The sequence below is a fragment of the Lepidochelys kempii genome, chromosome 14 (genome assembly GCF_965140285.1).
Source record: "Lepidochelys kempii isolate rLepKem1 chromosome 14, rLepKem1.hap1, whole genome shotgun sequence".
In the NCBI taxonomy this organism is placed as follows: Eukaryota; Metazoa; Chordata; order Testudines; family Cheloniidae; genus Lepidochelys; species Lepidochelys kempii.
This window is the reverse complement of record NC_136393.1, coordinates 38,207,358-38,220,063: the sequence shown is the minus strand read 5'-3', so window position 1 is coordinate 38,220,063 and position 12,706 is coordinate 38,207,358. Positions and strand designations below refer to the sequence as shown.

At 46.2% G+C, this 12,706-nt stretch overlaps 1 protein-coding gene across 1 annotated transcript; it reads right to left on the bottom strand.

The window, feature by feature from the left end:
* Positions 1-2,357: 2,357 nt before the first annotated feature.
* LOC140904855 (olfactory receptor 14A16) lies at positions 2,358-3,311 on the bottom strand. The gene has a single exon (XM_073327166.2). The coding sequence runs from the start codon at positions 3,309-3,311 to the stop codon at positions 2,358-2,360; it is 954 nt and encodes a 317-aa protein (XP_073183267.2).
* Between the last annotated feature and the right edge of the window lie 9,395 nt (positions 3,312-12,706).

Below are 12,706 nucleotides of genomic sequence, written 5' to 3'. Positions count from 1 at the left end.
CAAAAATTTTAATTTTTGAAAATGGTCATTTTTCAACAAAAAGGAATTACAAGGGAGAAAGAAGTTCAATTAATGGTGATCAATATGTTTTCACAGAATGTTTTTTTATCAAATGAACTTGATTTGACTGTGACATTTCTGATTGTTAAAGGCAATGGTGTTGACGTGATAGACTTGCATTTTTCTAAAGGTTTGATTCAGGGTAACATCACACTATTTAAAAATAACACTACACAAAAACAATAGTAAATTGATTAAAAACTGGCTAACTGTTAGTTCTCAAAACATAACTGTTGATAGGAACTGTTCATTTTAATGGGTGATAGACGCCTAGATGCTTTTGAGAATCCCACTAGGTTCCTAAATACCTTTACATATCTTGCCCTTGATGCCTGACTTATTTGTATTTTTGTATATTTGTATCTAGACCAGTCTTATCATCAGAGTGTAAATAAACTTTAACTTTTACCTTTGTATCCCCCTACCTTTTGGAAAGTGTTTTACTTATTAAGGCTGGGGATTTCAAAAGAGGTAAAGACGTAGGCTGGGTTTAACAAAGGAACCTGAGAGAGTTTTAATAGAATTTTTGCACCTATGTCCCTTTGGCATCTTTGGAAGTCCCAGCCATAACTGGAGCTGGTTGGAATTTTCATTGTAGAGGAAATTCCAATAGTTTGAAATTGATTTTTATCCCAAATCTGGATGAAAATTTAAAACGTGCTGATACAGACTAACACGGCTACCGCTCTGAAACTTGTATTTAGCTGTGACATTCTGAACACCTTCCCCAGACCCGAAGAAGAGCTCTGTGTAAGCTTGGAAATTTGTCTCTCCCAACAACAGAAATTGGGCCAGTACAGATGTTACTTCACCCGTTGCTTGGAAAACCCCATCAAGGAGATGACATACGGGCACGCCCAATAAATGAGAAAACACTGACAACACTGTCTACCCAAACACTCAGCCTCTCCCCAGGCAGAGGAACCAGAATGGAGATGGGGGTGGAGGGGCAGGGGGCCATGGCCCCATCACTTTTAAAAGTGGGAGGGCTATGTTCTCCCACTTTTTACTGGCCTTAAGGGTGAGCGATGGTGGGGAGGGGGCAGAGAGGAGCAAGCGTGGGGAAGGGCCTTGGGGGGAAGAGGCGGCATGAGGGTGGGGCCTCGGGGGAAGAGGCCGTATGGGGGTGGGGCCTTGGTTCAGGTGTCGGTGGCCCCCCCACTTCTAGGGAGCTTCCAGTGCTCCTGTCCCCAGGCACTCCCACCTCATAAAGAAACAAATCAATCCACCAGTAAAAAAAAAACAAAAAAACCCCTAAAATAAAATTTAAAAAATCTGAGAAAGAAGCAAGAACCAAACAACTGCACTGATACCACAATCATATTTTTTACCCTGAGGGGAAGAACAAAAAAAGGAATGGAGTCTCTGGCTCCTCACGGTCTACTAGGGGCTTTGCTATGGCTCCTGATTTTATGTGGAAGGTGCTCAGATAGCATGGTGATGGGTGACAGTGTGGAATCCTACGATAGATAGATTAGATTAGATTAGATAGAATGAACTCCTGCAAGTCCTTCTTACATGGGATTATGGCTGGCACCTGACACAGGGTAGGACTCTGCACTTAAATAGGTCCCCTGTCTCTTTGTCATGTGCTAAAATTAAGACTTCCAGACCCACCAGCCATGCTCCCCCCCTCCCCCCCCCCCATCACTTGCAGACTCCCTATACAGCAAAAGACTTGTTCCATGCAGCAGGGCCTGTAGGTGAAAGGCAACAAAAATCAAAGGCCCCAGACTTCAGTCTTGATTTGTCTGAGTGATAGTCCTTCAGCAAAGTAACAGGCACCTTTCTCAGGTAGGAGGAGAGCTGCCATGAACAAAGAGCGATAGACGGCTATTGAGCAAGCCCAGAATTCTGCAGTCACCATGTCAATATTTACCCAGATAGCAAAACACAGAGTTCATGATCTGATGCTGCCATATCCCACTCTGTCACATCAGCAAACAGAAACCTAAAAGCCATCATACCCCAAGCAAAGTTTTGACCCCCAAAAAGGAGAAGAACCAGAGAGTCCATGAAGTCCAATGGGTACTTTCTAATGGCTACTGATTTTATGTGGAAGGTATTCAGATAACATGGTGAGGGGTGGCAGTATAAAAGCATGAGATAGATAGATTTTCATCTTACTTATACTGCTATAAACCTAGAAGAACTCCACTGACTTAGAGGAGTTAGTGTGGATTTACCACTATACATACAGCATTTTGCAAAAAAAAAATCACACACCATATTCTTATGGGGACAATAATGTCATCAGTTGATTGTATTTGTAAAAAAAACAGATAAAACCATGTTCATCAGAGAAATGCAGACATTTTATTTTTGTTGAATAACCTCCACCCAGTCAGTTTCCTCAGGGAAGCTTTGATTTCCTTGTTCCTCATGCTGTAGATGATTGGATTCATCACTGGCGGCAGCACGGAATAGAGAACAGCCACCACGAGATCCAGAGCTGACGGAGAGCTGGAGATGGGTTTCATGTGAGCAAAGACAGCAGTGGAAAGAAACATGGAAATTACAATGAGGTGAGGAAGGCATGTGGAGAAGGTTTTATGTCGGCCCTGCTCAGAGGGGATTCTCAATACCGTGGTCAAGATCTGAACATATGTCACAATTATAAAAACAAAACAACTTAGGGTTAAACACACACCAAATGCAATAACCCCAACTTCACTGAAGTACGAGTTAGAGCAGGCGAGCTTCAGTAGCTGGGGGATTTCACAGAAGAACTGATCCACCATGTTGCCTCCACAGAAGGTTATCGAAAACGTGTACCCGGTGTACAATGAAGAATAGAGAATTACACTGATCCAGGCACTGGCTGCCATTTGGACACAAGCTCTCCTGTTCATTATAGTCTCATAGTGCAGTGGTTTGCAGATGGCGACATATCGATCGTATGCCATGATGGTGAGTAAGACAAAGTCGGTTTCAGCAAAGAAGATGAAGAAAAAGACTTGGGTGACACATCCAGAATAGGAAATGGACCTGGTGTTCATAAGGGAATTGGCCATAGATTTGGGGATGGTGACAGAGATGGAGCCGAGGTCTAGGATGGACAGACTCATCAGGAAGAAGTACATGGGGGTGTGAAGGTGGTAGTCAAGAGCTATGGCTATGATGATGAGAAGATTTCCTGTCAGGGCTGCCAGGTAAAGCACTAGAAACACAATGAAGTGCAAAATCTGCAGCTCTCGAACATCAGAGAATCCCAGGAGAAGGAACTCGGTCACGGTAGTTTGGTTGGACATTTTCTTTCTTAGTTCATCGTGTGATGGCTGTGGAGGGAAGGACAAGAGCAATGATCAGGGTTATAGCGAGAGAGGGAATGACTCTGATTCCCCTCTCCATGATATCTCATGATGTGAATGTCAAAGGTGCATAGCACTTGTCACTTCCATTGTCTGGAGTAGTGAGGGCTCCTCACCGCTCACAACCAGGGCACTACTCTGGTGCATTATGACAGGAGTGTAAATTGGCATTGCTCCCTTAAAGTCACTGGAGCTGGGTCAGTTTACACCATTTGAGGATCTGGCCCAAGATGTGGCTTGATCAAATGCAGGATGAAAGATGGAACAAAGTACAACCCAAATCCAACAATCTGAGCCAAAATTATGCCCCTATTGCTATAGACAGCAGGCTCACAACTTGGCCAACTAAAATACTAAAATGCCAGCACAGTCTGATTCCCACTTAACTGAGAAACACAGCACAGAATCACTCAGCTTCCCGCATGGCAGCTTTTCTGTGATGATTCCACCCCAACATCCCACATACCGCCTGATGCCTACTTACACGTTGATTTATGGCACCAGATCCCAGCTGCACTCCCATTGCTGGGTGATGGTGGGCTGGTCGCATCGCTCAGTTGCTGCTGGGTTGTGTGGTTCCCCTCTGTGACTTTATTTCTGTGCTGTGTGAGTCAGGAGACTTCGGTTCTAGTCTTGCCTCTGTCACTTTGTGACCATGGAGCAGTCACCGCTGCCTCTCTTTCCTCCCCTTCCCTTTGTCTGTCTCGTGTACTTTGAATGTGAACTCTTTTGGGGATGGATTGTGTCTTCCTGTGTGCATGTTCTGTGCACATGTTGACAGTATTTTTGTTTAGCAGGCAGCAGTGTGGGACAGAGGCTATGATGGTAGAAGTGGAGATCTGGGTTCTAGTTCCATCAACCTCCTGCCTGTCCTTGGGTAGGATAAAGAGAGACAGCCTTTGTCTGGGAGCTTCGACTCTCAGGGCTTTAGTTTAGAGAGGTTAGTATGTTTAAAACACATTCTCTGGGCGACCAACTTTGCTACCTACTCAGTTTTACCATCCTGCAGCTACCCCTTTGAAACAGACAAACACGGTTGCAATAGAGGGAATGGGGTTGGAAATTATGGTGTTATTGGACAATATTCATGTTCCCCACTCTGGCAAAAAGCTAAGTTTCCAGGTAGGAGTAATCAGACAATTTCTACTTTATTTCAAAGGAAAATTCAGTTTTCAGTGAATATATTTTCTTCGAAAGTTTCTGATATCCATAAAAATGAAAACTTTTTTTGATTATGCCTAAAAATTTTCAGGTTCCAACAGTTTTCGGCTGAAACTGTTTGGTTCTCACAACCTCAATGAAAAGTCAATTTTTTCTGGTGGAAAAAAAAATCTGATCATCTCTATATATCTGCATAATTTGATAGTAAATGTCTTAAAGAGTTCTAATTGCACTTCATATTTCTGATATTAAATTTGCCCCATATACGAATACTCTAACATATTTAATTGTAATAGAAAACTTACCTTGTTGGTCTTTATTCCAATTTGTGATGCATTTGATCCGACTGTGTTAGGAATCATTGGTCATTATCTATCTATCTATCTATCTATCTATCTATCTATCTATCTATCTATCTATCTATCTATTCACCCGCTGCCAGGATTCTTTGGTTCTCTCTCTCTCTCTCTCTCATGCCCCCATCACTGTAGTATCCACCAGCTGTTGTCGCATCCCTTTGCTGGATGTCCTGAGTTGCAGGGGTCTCTCTGCAGTTCCTAGCACAGATGGGCGCTCCCTGCTTCCCTCCTAGGGCAGGCTTGGGTGAAAGGTGATGGACTAAATGGGATCAGGGACTGAAAGACAGTCCCAGCTCTCGAGCTGATCCTGGTTTGTGCCGGCTTCAAACAAGGTCACAGCCCAAGATATCCCTGCTCTGGGGCTAAATAGCTGAATCTGGTCTCCAGGGCTGTGAGCCCAGCTCTGCTCTCACCTCAGGAGCAAACCATCCTGACAACCTGCCCTAGTTGATCCTAACCCCCCAGAGGGGGAACAGCACCTGCCCTGCATCTCACATGATGACAGCATCTCTTGAAGGACCTTTAGCTAAAAAACAAGGCAGGGCTGGATCACAAAGGGGTCCCCACAGGATGGCAAAATAAAACAGATATTTGTAGCACAGACATGGGCTCTACAATAGCTAAGAGCCTCTTGGCACCAGAGTCTCATTGGCCTGGAATAGCCTGTTCCTTCATTAACTCCACATAGTCACCTCTAGGGGAGCAGAGATGTTTTTCTCCTGCATTGCACCAGCAGCTCTTGGGATGCAGCCACCAGAGGAACCCACAGCTCAGGCTGCCCTGGCTGCTTCAAGTTCCTCACTAAGAGACAAACACTAAAAACTAAGGACCAGGTCCTGAGCTGGTGTAAATTGATACACTTCCATTGACTTCAGAGTAGTGAGGGCTATTTACACCACTTGGGGATCTGACTCATTGACTTCCAGGGAGCTACATCCATTTACACCAGCTGGGGATCTGGCCCATGACGCAGTTTCCAACCCATATCCTTTGCCTGTGAAACTGAACCAAAGAAGAGTCAAACATTCGTAACCAGTCTCCTCTTTCCTAGCTCTTTGTTCACTGGGATGAATTACAAGTATAACTTGTAAGGGTGACAGAGCGATTCATTCCCACTTGGGACAGAACTGGGGACAGTGTTGTGGAGATTTTCTGCATCTGATCTTCAACTTTTATTGGGATGAATAGCCCAGGTCTTTCTTTCTTTCTTTCTTTCTTTCTTTCTTTCTTTCTTTCTTTCTTTCTTTCTTTCTTTCTTTCTTTCTTTCTTTCTCAGTCGTAACATTGTTTTCCTTCCGGCAGACAACGTTAAAATAAAAGGCTCCTTTGGCTGCAGATGCACTGTTTAAAAATGTGTAATTTACACGAGACATTCATGTCAGAGAAACTGACGAAATGCAAAGAGCCAGAGAGTAGAAATCAGCCCGAGACCTATTGGAATCAATGGTTCCGATCCTCAGCAAGTTCAAATCAGGGTAGCTCCACTGGAGTGAATGGGTCAGTGCCCCAGTTTCTGTAAATCACCTCTAGCTGCCTTGGACTCAAAGGGTCCAGATCCCCAAACAGCTGTTGTGTAAATCAGCCCGAGCCCCACTGAAGTCAATTAGACCAGTTCCTCAGCCAATGTAAATTGGCAGAGTGCTATGGAACTCGGCCAGGTTACACGAGCTAAATATCAGTGCCGTGATGTCGAGTTTTTTGTTTGTTCCTGTCTCTGAGATTCTCATTGCTGAACATCACAATCCCATCTCAATGCTCCTGGAATATTCCAATAGCAGGGTTCTTAGGCTATGTCTACACTACGAAATTAGGTCGAATTTATAGAAGTCGGTTTTTTAGAAATCGGTTTTATATATTCGAGTGTGTGTGTCCCCACAGAAAATGCTCTAAGTGCATTAAGTGCATTAACTCGGCGGAGCGCTTCCACAGTACCGAGGCTAGAGTCGACTTCCGGAGTGTTGCACTGTGGGTAGCTATCCCACAGTTCCTGCAGTCTCCGCTGCCCATTGGAATTCTGGGTTGAGATCCCAATGCCTGATGGGGCTAAAACATATGTGGGAATAATGAATATATGAATAATAATAATATTCCCACTGTTATTACTGCTTGCTGTGTGCTCCACAATATCTGTGAGAGTAAGGGGGAGATGTTTATGGCGGGGTGGGAGGTTGAGGCAAATCACCTAGCTGCTGGTTACGCGCAGCCAGACACCAGGGCAGTTAGAAGAGCACAGGAGGGCGCGGTACGCATCAGAGAAGCTTTGAAAACCAGTTTCATGACTGGCCAGGCTACGGTGTGAAAGTTCTGTTTGTTTCTCCTTGATGAAACCCCCCGCCCCTTGGTTCACTCTACTTCCCTGTAAGCTAACCACCCGCCCCTCCTCCCTTTAATCATTGCTTGCAGAGGCAATAAAGTCATTGCTGCTTCACAGTCATGCATTCGTTATTCATTCATCACACAAATAGGGGGATGACTACCAAGGTAGCCCAGGAGGGGTGGTGGAGGAGGGAAGGAAAATGCCACACAGCACTTTAAGCACAGCACTTTAAAAGTTTACAACTTTAAAATTTATTGAATGACAGCCTTCTTTTTTTGGGGCAATCCTCTGTGGTGGAGTGGCTGGTTGGCCGGAGGCCCCCCCACCGCGTTCTTGGGCGTCTGGGTGTGGAGGCTATGGAACTTGGGGAGGAGGGCGGTTGGTTACAGAGGGGCAGCAGTGGCAGTCTGTGCTCCAGCTGCCTTTGCTGCAGCTCAACCATACACTGGAGCATACTGGTTTGGTCCTGCAGCAGCCTCAGCATTGAATCCTGCCTCCTCTCATCATGCTGCCGCCACATTTGAGCTTCAGCCCTGTCTTCAGCCCGCCACTTACTCTCTTCAGCCCGCCACTTACTCTCTTCAGCCCTCCACCTCTCCTCCCGGTCATTTTGTGCTTTCCTGCACTCTGACATTATTTGCCTCCACGCATTCATCTGTGCTCTGTCAGTGTGGGAGGACAGCATGAGCTCGGAGAACATTTCATCGCGAGTGCGTTTTTTTTTCTTTCTAAGCTTCACTAGCCTCTGGGAAGGAGAAGATCCTGTGATCATTGAAACACATGCAGCTGGTGGAGAAAAAAAAAAGGGACAGCGGTATTTAAAAAGACACATTTTATAAAACAGTGGCTACACTCTTTCAGGGTAAACCTTGCTGTTAACATTACATACATAGCACATGTGCTTTCGTTACAAGGTCGCATTTTGCCTCCTCCCACCGCGTGACTACCCCCTCAACCTTCCCCCCTCCCTGTGGCTAACAGCGGGGAACATTTCTGTTTAGCCACAGGCAAACAGCCCAGCAGGAATGGGCTCCTCTGAGTGTCCCCTGAAGAAAAGCACTCTATTTCAACCAGGTGACCATGAATGATATCTCACTCTCCTGAGGATAACACAGAGAGATAAAGAACGGATTTTGGTTGAATGCCAGCAAACATACACTGCAATGCTTTGTTCTAAAGTGATTCCCGAGTACGTGTTACTGGCCTGGAGTGGTAAAGTGTCCTACCATGAAGGACGAAATAAGGCTGCCCTCCCCAGAAACCTTTTGCAAAGGCTTTAGGACTACATCTAGGAGAACCGCAAATGCCAGGGCAAAGTAATCCTTTCACATGCTTGCTTTTAAACCATGTATAGCATTTTAAAAGGTACACTCACCAGAGGTCCCTTCTCTGCCTGCTGGGTCCAGGAGGCAGCCTTGGGTGGGTTCGGGGGGTACTGGCTCCAGGTCTAGGGTGAGAAACAGTTCCTGGCTGTCGGGAAAACCCGTTTCTCCGCTTGCTTGCTGTGAGCTATCTACAACCTCCTCCTCATCATCATCTTCTTCGTCCCCAAAACCTACTTCCGTATTGCCTCCATCTCCATTGAAGGAGTCAAACAACACGGCTGGGGTAGTGGTGGCTGAACCCCCTAAAATGGCATGCAGCTCATCATAGAAGCGGCATGTTTGGGGCTCTGACCCAGAGCGGCTGTTCGCCTCTCTGGTTTTCTGGTAGGCTTGCCTCAGCTCCTTCAGTTTCACGCGGCACTGCTTCGGGTCCCTGTTATGGCCTCTGTCCTTCATGCCCTGGGAGATTTTCACAAAGGTTTTGGCATTTCGAAAACTGGAACGGAGTTCTGATAGCACGGATTCCTCTCCCCATACAGCGATCAGATCCCGTACCTCCTGTTCGGTCCATGCTGGAGCTCTTTTGCGATTCTGGGACTCCATCATGGTCACCTGTGCTGATGAGCTGTGCATGGTCACCTGCAGCTTGCCACGCTGGCCAAACAGGAAATGAGATTCAAAAGTTCGCGGTTCTTTTCCTGTCTACCTGGCCAGTGCATCTGAGTTGAGAGTGCTGTCCAGAGCGGTCAGAATGGAGCACTCTGGGATAGCTCCCGGAGGCCAATACCATCGAATTGTGTCCACAGTACCCCAAATTCGAGCCGGCAATGTCGATTTAAGCGCTAATCCACTTGTCAGGGGTGGAGTAAGGAAATCGATTTTAAGAGCCCTTTAAGTCAAAATAAAGGGCTTCATTGTGTGGACGGGTGCAGGTTTAAATCGATTTAACGCTGCTAAATTTGACCTAAAGTCCTAGTGTAGACCAGGGCATAGAAACCTGCAAGATGGGTACCCAACCAGTAAATGAACTGATGAATATTATTACCATCACAGCAACGCCCTTCTAGTTCAGGTTGCACCATGACTTCTGTTTAAAGGTCCTCCTTTCTTAAAAAAAAAAGGAAAAAACAGAAGACATGCTTAGTCAGATTCTTTTGAAACTTAATGTGTCTTAGGAGGGTGCAGGGTAGGATTAGTGACCTAAATGTGGGGTCATTTGAGCCAAGGGTTGTGGAGATATGAGCCCCGTTACAAGTTTCTAGGTTTGTTTATTTTGCTCAAAGCTAGAGATCAAACTATTGATGTGAGACAGGTCAAACTGGTCTCAATCTGTCTCATTTTACCCAAGGTAGTGCATGGCCCCCACTAAATCTTGGGGGACCCAAAATGAGAATGGAATTTAAGAAAGTCTGCGTGTTGGATTGTGCGCTTGTGCCAATGCAGAAGGAGGGCTAGAGGATTTCCATTCCCGCCATTTCGTATGGTTTAAAGCTCAGTTTCTGGAAGTGCACTAGAAGCTGAATGGTTACTCGGATAGCTTTGAAATTTGGGTGCCTCAGGCAGGCCCGGGGTAGCATTCGAGTTCCAAATTTGTTGTCATTTGACCAAGGGCTTCCGGAGTTATAAGCCCCTCCATAACTTCCAGTTTCCTTCTGCTGCCTTGTATTGTTAAACTGCGAGGTACGAATGACGGGATCAATCACAGACCTCATTGAGATTGACGGCTGTGAATTCATCCTTCAATTAACATAACTAACAATAAGTTAACCAAAAACCCCCACCTTAAGCTTTGTCTACACTACCAATTTTGTCGGTCGGGATGTGAAAAAACCACCCCGACTGACAAAAGTTTGACCCACCCAAGCGATAAAGGAAGAAAGATCCGAAGGGTAGACACGGCGGTAAAGGTAAAAGCTGTAAGGTCCATAGTGTCAACATGGCCTAACTCTGTTGAGTTACTCACTGGGTGAGTAAGAGGAGAAACAGCTCCATTTACTCGACTAGAGTTACTCTTTATTTACACCAGGCTGAGGGAGAGAAGAATGAGTCTCACTGAGTCCAGTGGAATCACTCCTGGTTTGCATGGGGGGAGCGTATCAGCACCAATGACCAGTGGGGGAACACACAGGGATGCCATTAACGTCTCTCTGTTTGAACTGGGGTAAGTCAGCTTGGAAACCCCAGCCCATGTTTGTAGCTCTCTCCGTTCCTAACTGTGCAACCCTGGACAAGGTCCCTTCATTTCCTTCCCCACCTACATTTCCATCCATACAAATGTCCTTTGCTTGATGTGGCCACCTCTCCATGGAATGGGGAACATTAAACATTTGAACATTAAACATAAACCTGTGAAGTGAAGAAATTTCCTTGGAGAAATTTGCTCTAATGAACACACGGCGTGCACCTCTATGATCCACCCCTGGAACTGCTGAAGTCAGCGGGAGCATTGCTAGTGACTGCAGTGGGATCAGGACCAGGCCTTCCCTGCTATGTAAGAGCTGAGGGTTGTGTGGCTGACAGAAGAAGACTATTTCTATCAGGAAATTGCAAATTAATTTGAGATGGGCCCAGCTCAGACACTGGGCTCCTTCTTGGGATCCTCACTTCCCCAAAGCTCAGGCGAGGGGGCTTAGGATCTGAGGTTCTGGTTCCACACTAAAGCCCATCCCTACAGAACCCACCTTTACTTTGACTGGCAACAATTGGCTCCTTTGATGTTTATCGCAATCTCCATGGAGAGACCATGTAGTGAAGGGGACTGGGAGCCCGATCTACCCTCTCCCATTTTGAGATGAGCTCTTCAGGTCCGCGCTGGTCCATGGTCTCTGCTGAGGCTGCTCACAGGGGATTAACACGTTCTAGTTTGGATGGATGAGATGTTTGGTGGGTGCTTTCATGGTGTGTCCAAGGAGATAAGGCACAAAACCAATTTTTCACAGAGCTCAGAAGGGGAGGACACTGGGGCACTGCTCACTGGGGCTGGGTTGAATAGGTGACCTAGACATGAAAGCAGCCGCTTCATCGGTTATCTCCCAAGCCAGCATGTCCCATCCTGCGCCGAGATGGCTATAGCGTTCATGTGGACATGGGGTGTGAACTGAGACCTCCTCTCCTTTCATATGTCCAGTGCTGGAAGCGAAGGCCAGAGACTGTCCTGCTCTCTAAAGATGCCGTTTCGGGGAACAGAGAGACAAGGTGGGTGAGGTAATATCTTTTATTGACCCAATTTCTGTTGATGAGAGAGACAAGCTTTCCAGCTACACAGAGCTCTTTCTCAGGTGTGGGAAAGGAATTCAGAGTGTCACAACTAAATACAAGGTCGAACAAATAGTTCGGCATAAGTAGTTGGCACAAATTCAAGGGACCATCCAAGGTGAATTGTCCCTTTAACACCCCTGTAGTCAAAGGAAAAAATATCAGGGTAGTCAGTAGAAAACAGGTCAACAGAATGGGCACCATGTATCCTGGGTACTAATTGCTGATTTCTATGGAGAGGCCCCAGGAATGGGCTTGGCCCTCTGGGGAGACCTGTAACCGACTTTGCAGCATCCTGTGTAATTAGAGCAGAAGGAAGGGGGTGTAGGTGCTGCAGAATCTGGAACAATACAGTGGACACTTGCTCCAGGATGTGAGCTATGACAGGGATTTTCAGAGTGGTTTCAGGGAAACAGGTGCCCAATGCCCATTGTCTGCACAATGGGAGTTAGATGCTTAACTCTTTTAGGGTATGTCTACACTATGAAATAAGGTCAATTTTATAGAAGTCAATTTTTAGAAACTGATTTTATTCAGTCGATCGCGTATATCCCCACTAAGCGCATTAAGTCGGCGGAGTGTGTCGTCAATACCGTGGCTTGCGTCGATTTACAGAGTGGTGCACTGTGAGTAGCTATCCCACAGTTCCTGCAGTCTCCGCTGCCCATTGGAATTCTGGGTTAAGCTCCCAATGCCTGATGGGGCAAAAACATTGTCGCACGTGATTCTGGGTACATGTCGTCAGGACCCCCCCTTCCTCCTTCCCTCCTTCTGTGATAGCAACGGCAAAGAATCGTTTTGCGCCTTTTTTCCTGGGTTACCCATGCAGATGCCATACCACGGCAAGCGTGGAGCCCGCTCAGGTCACCGTACGTCTCCTGGGTGCTGCTGGCAGACGCGGTACTGCATTGCTACACA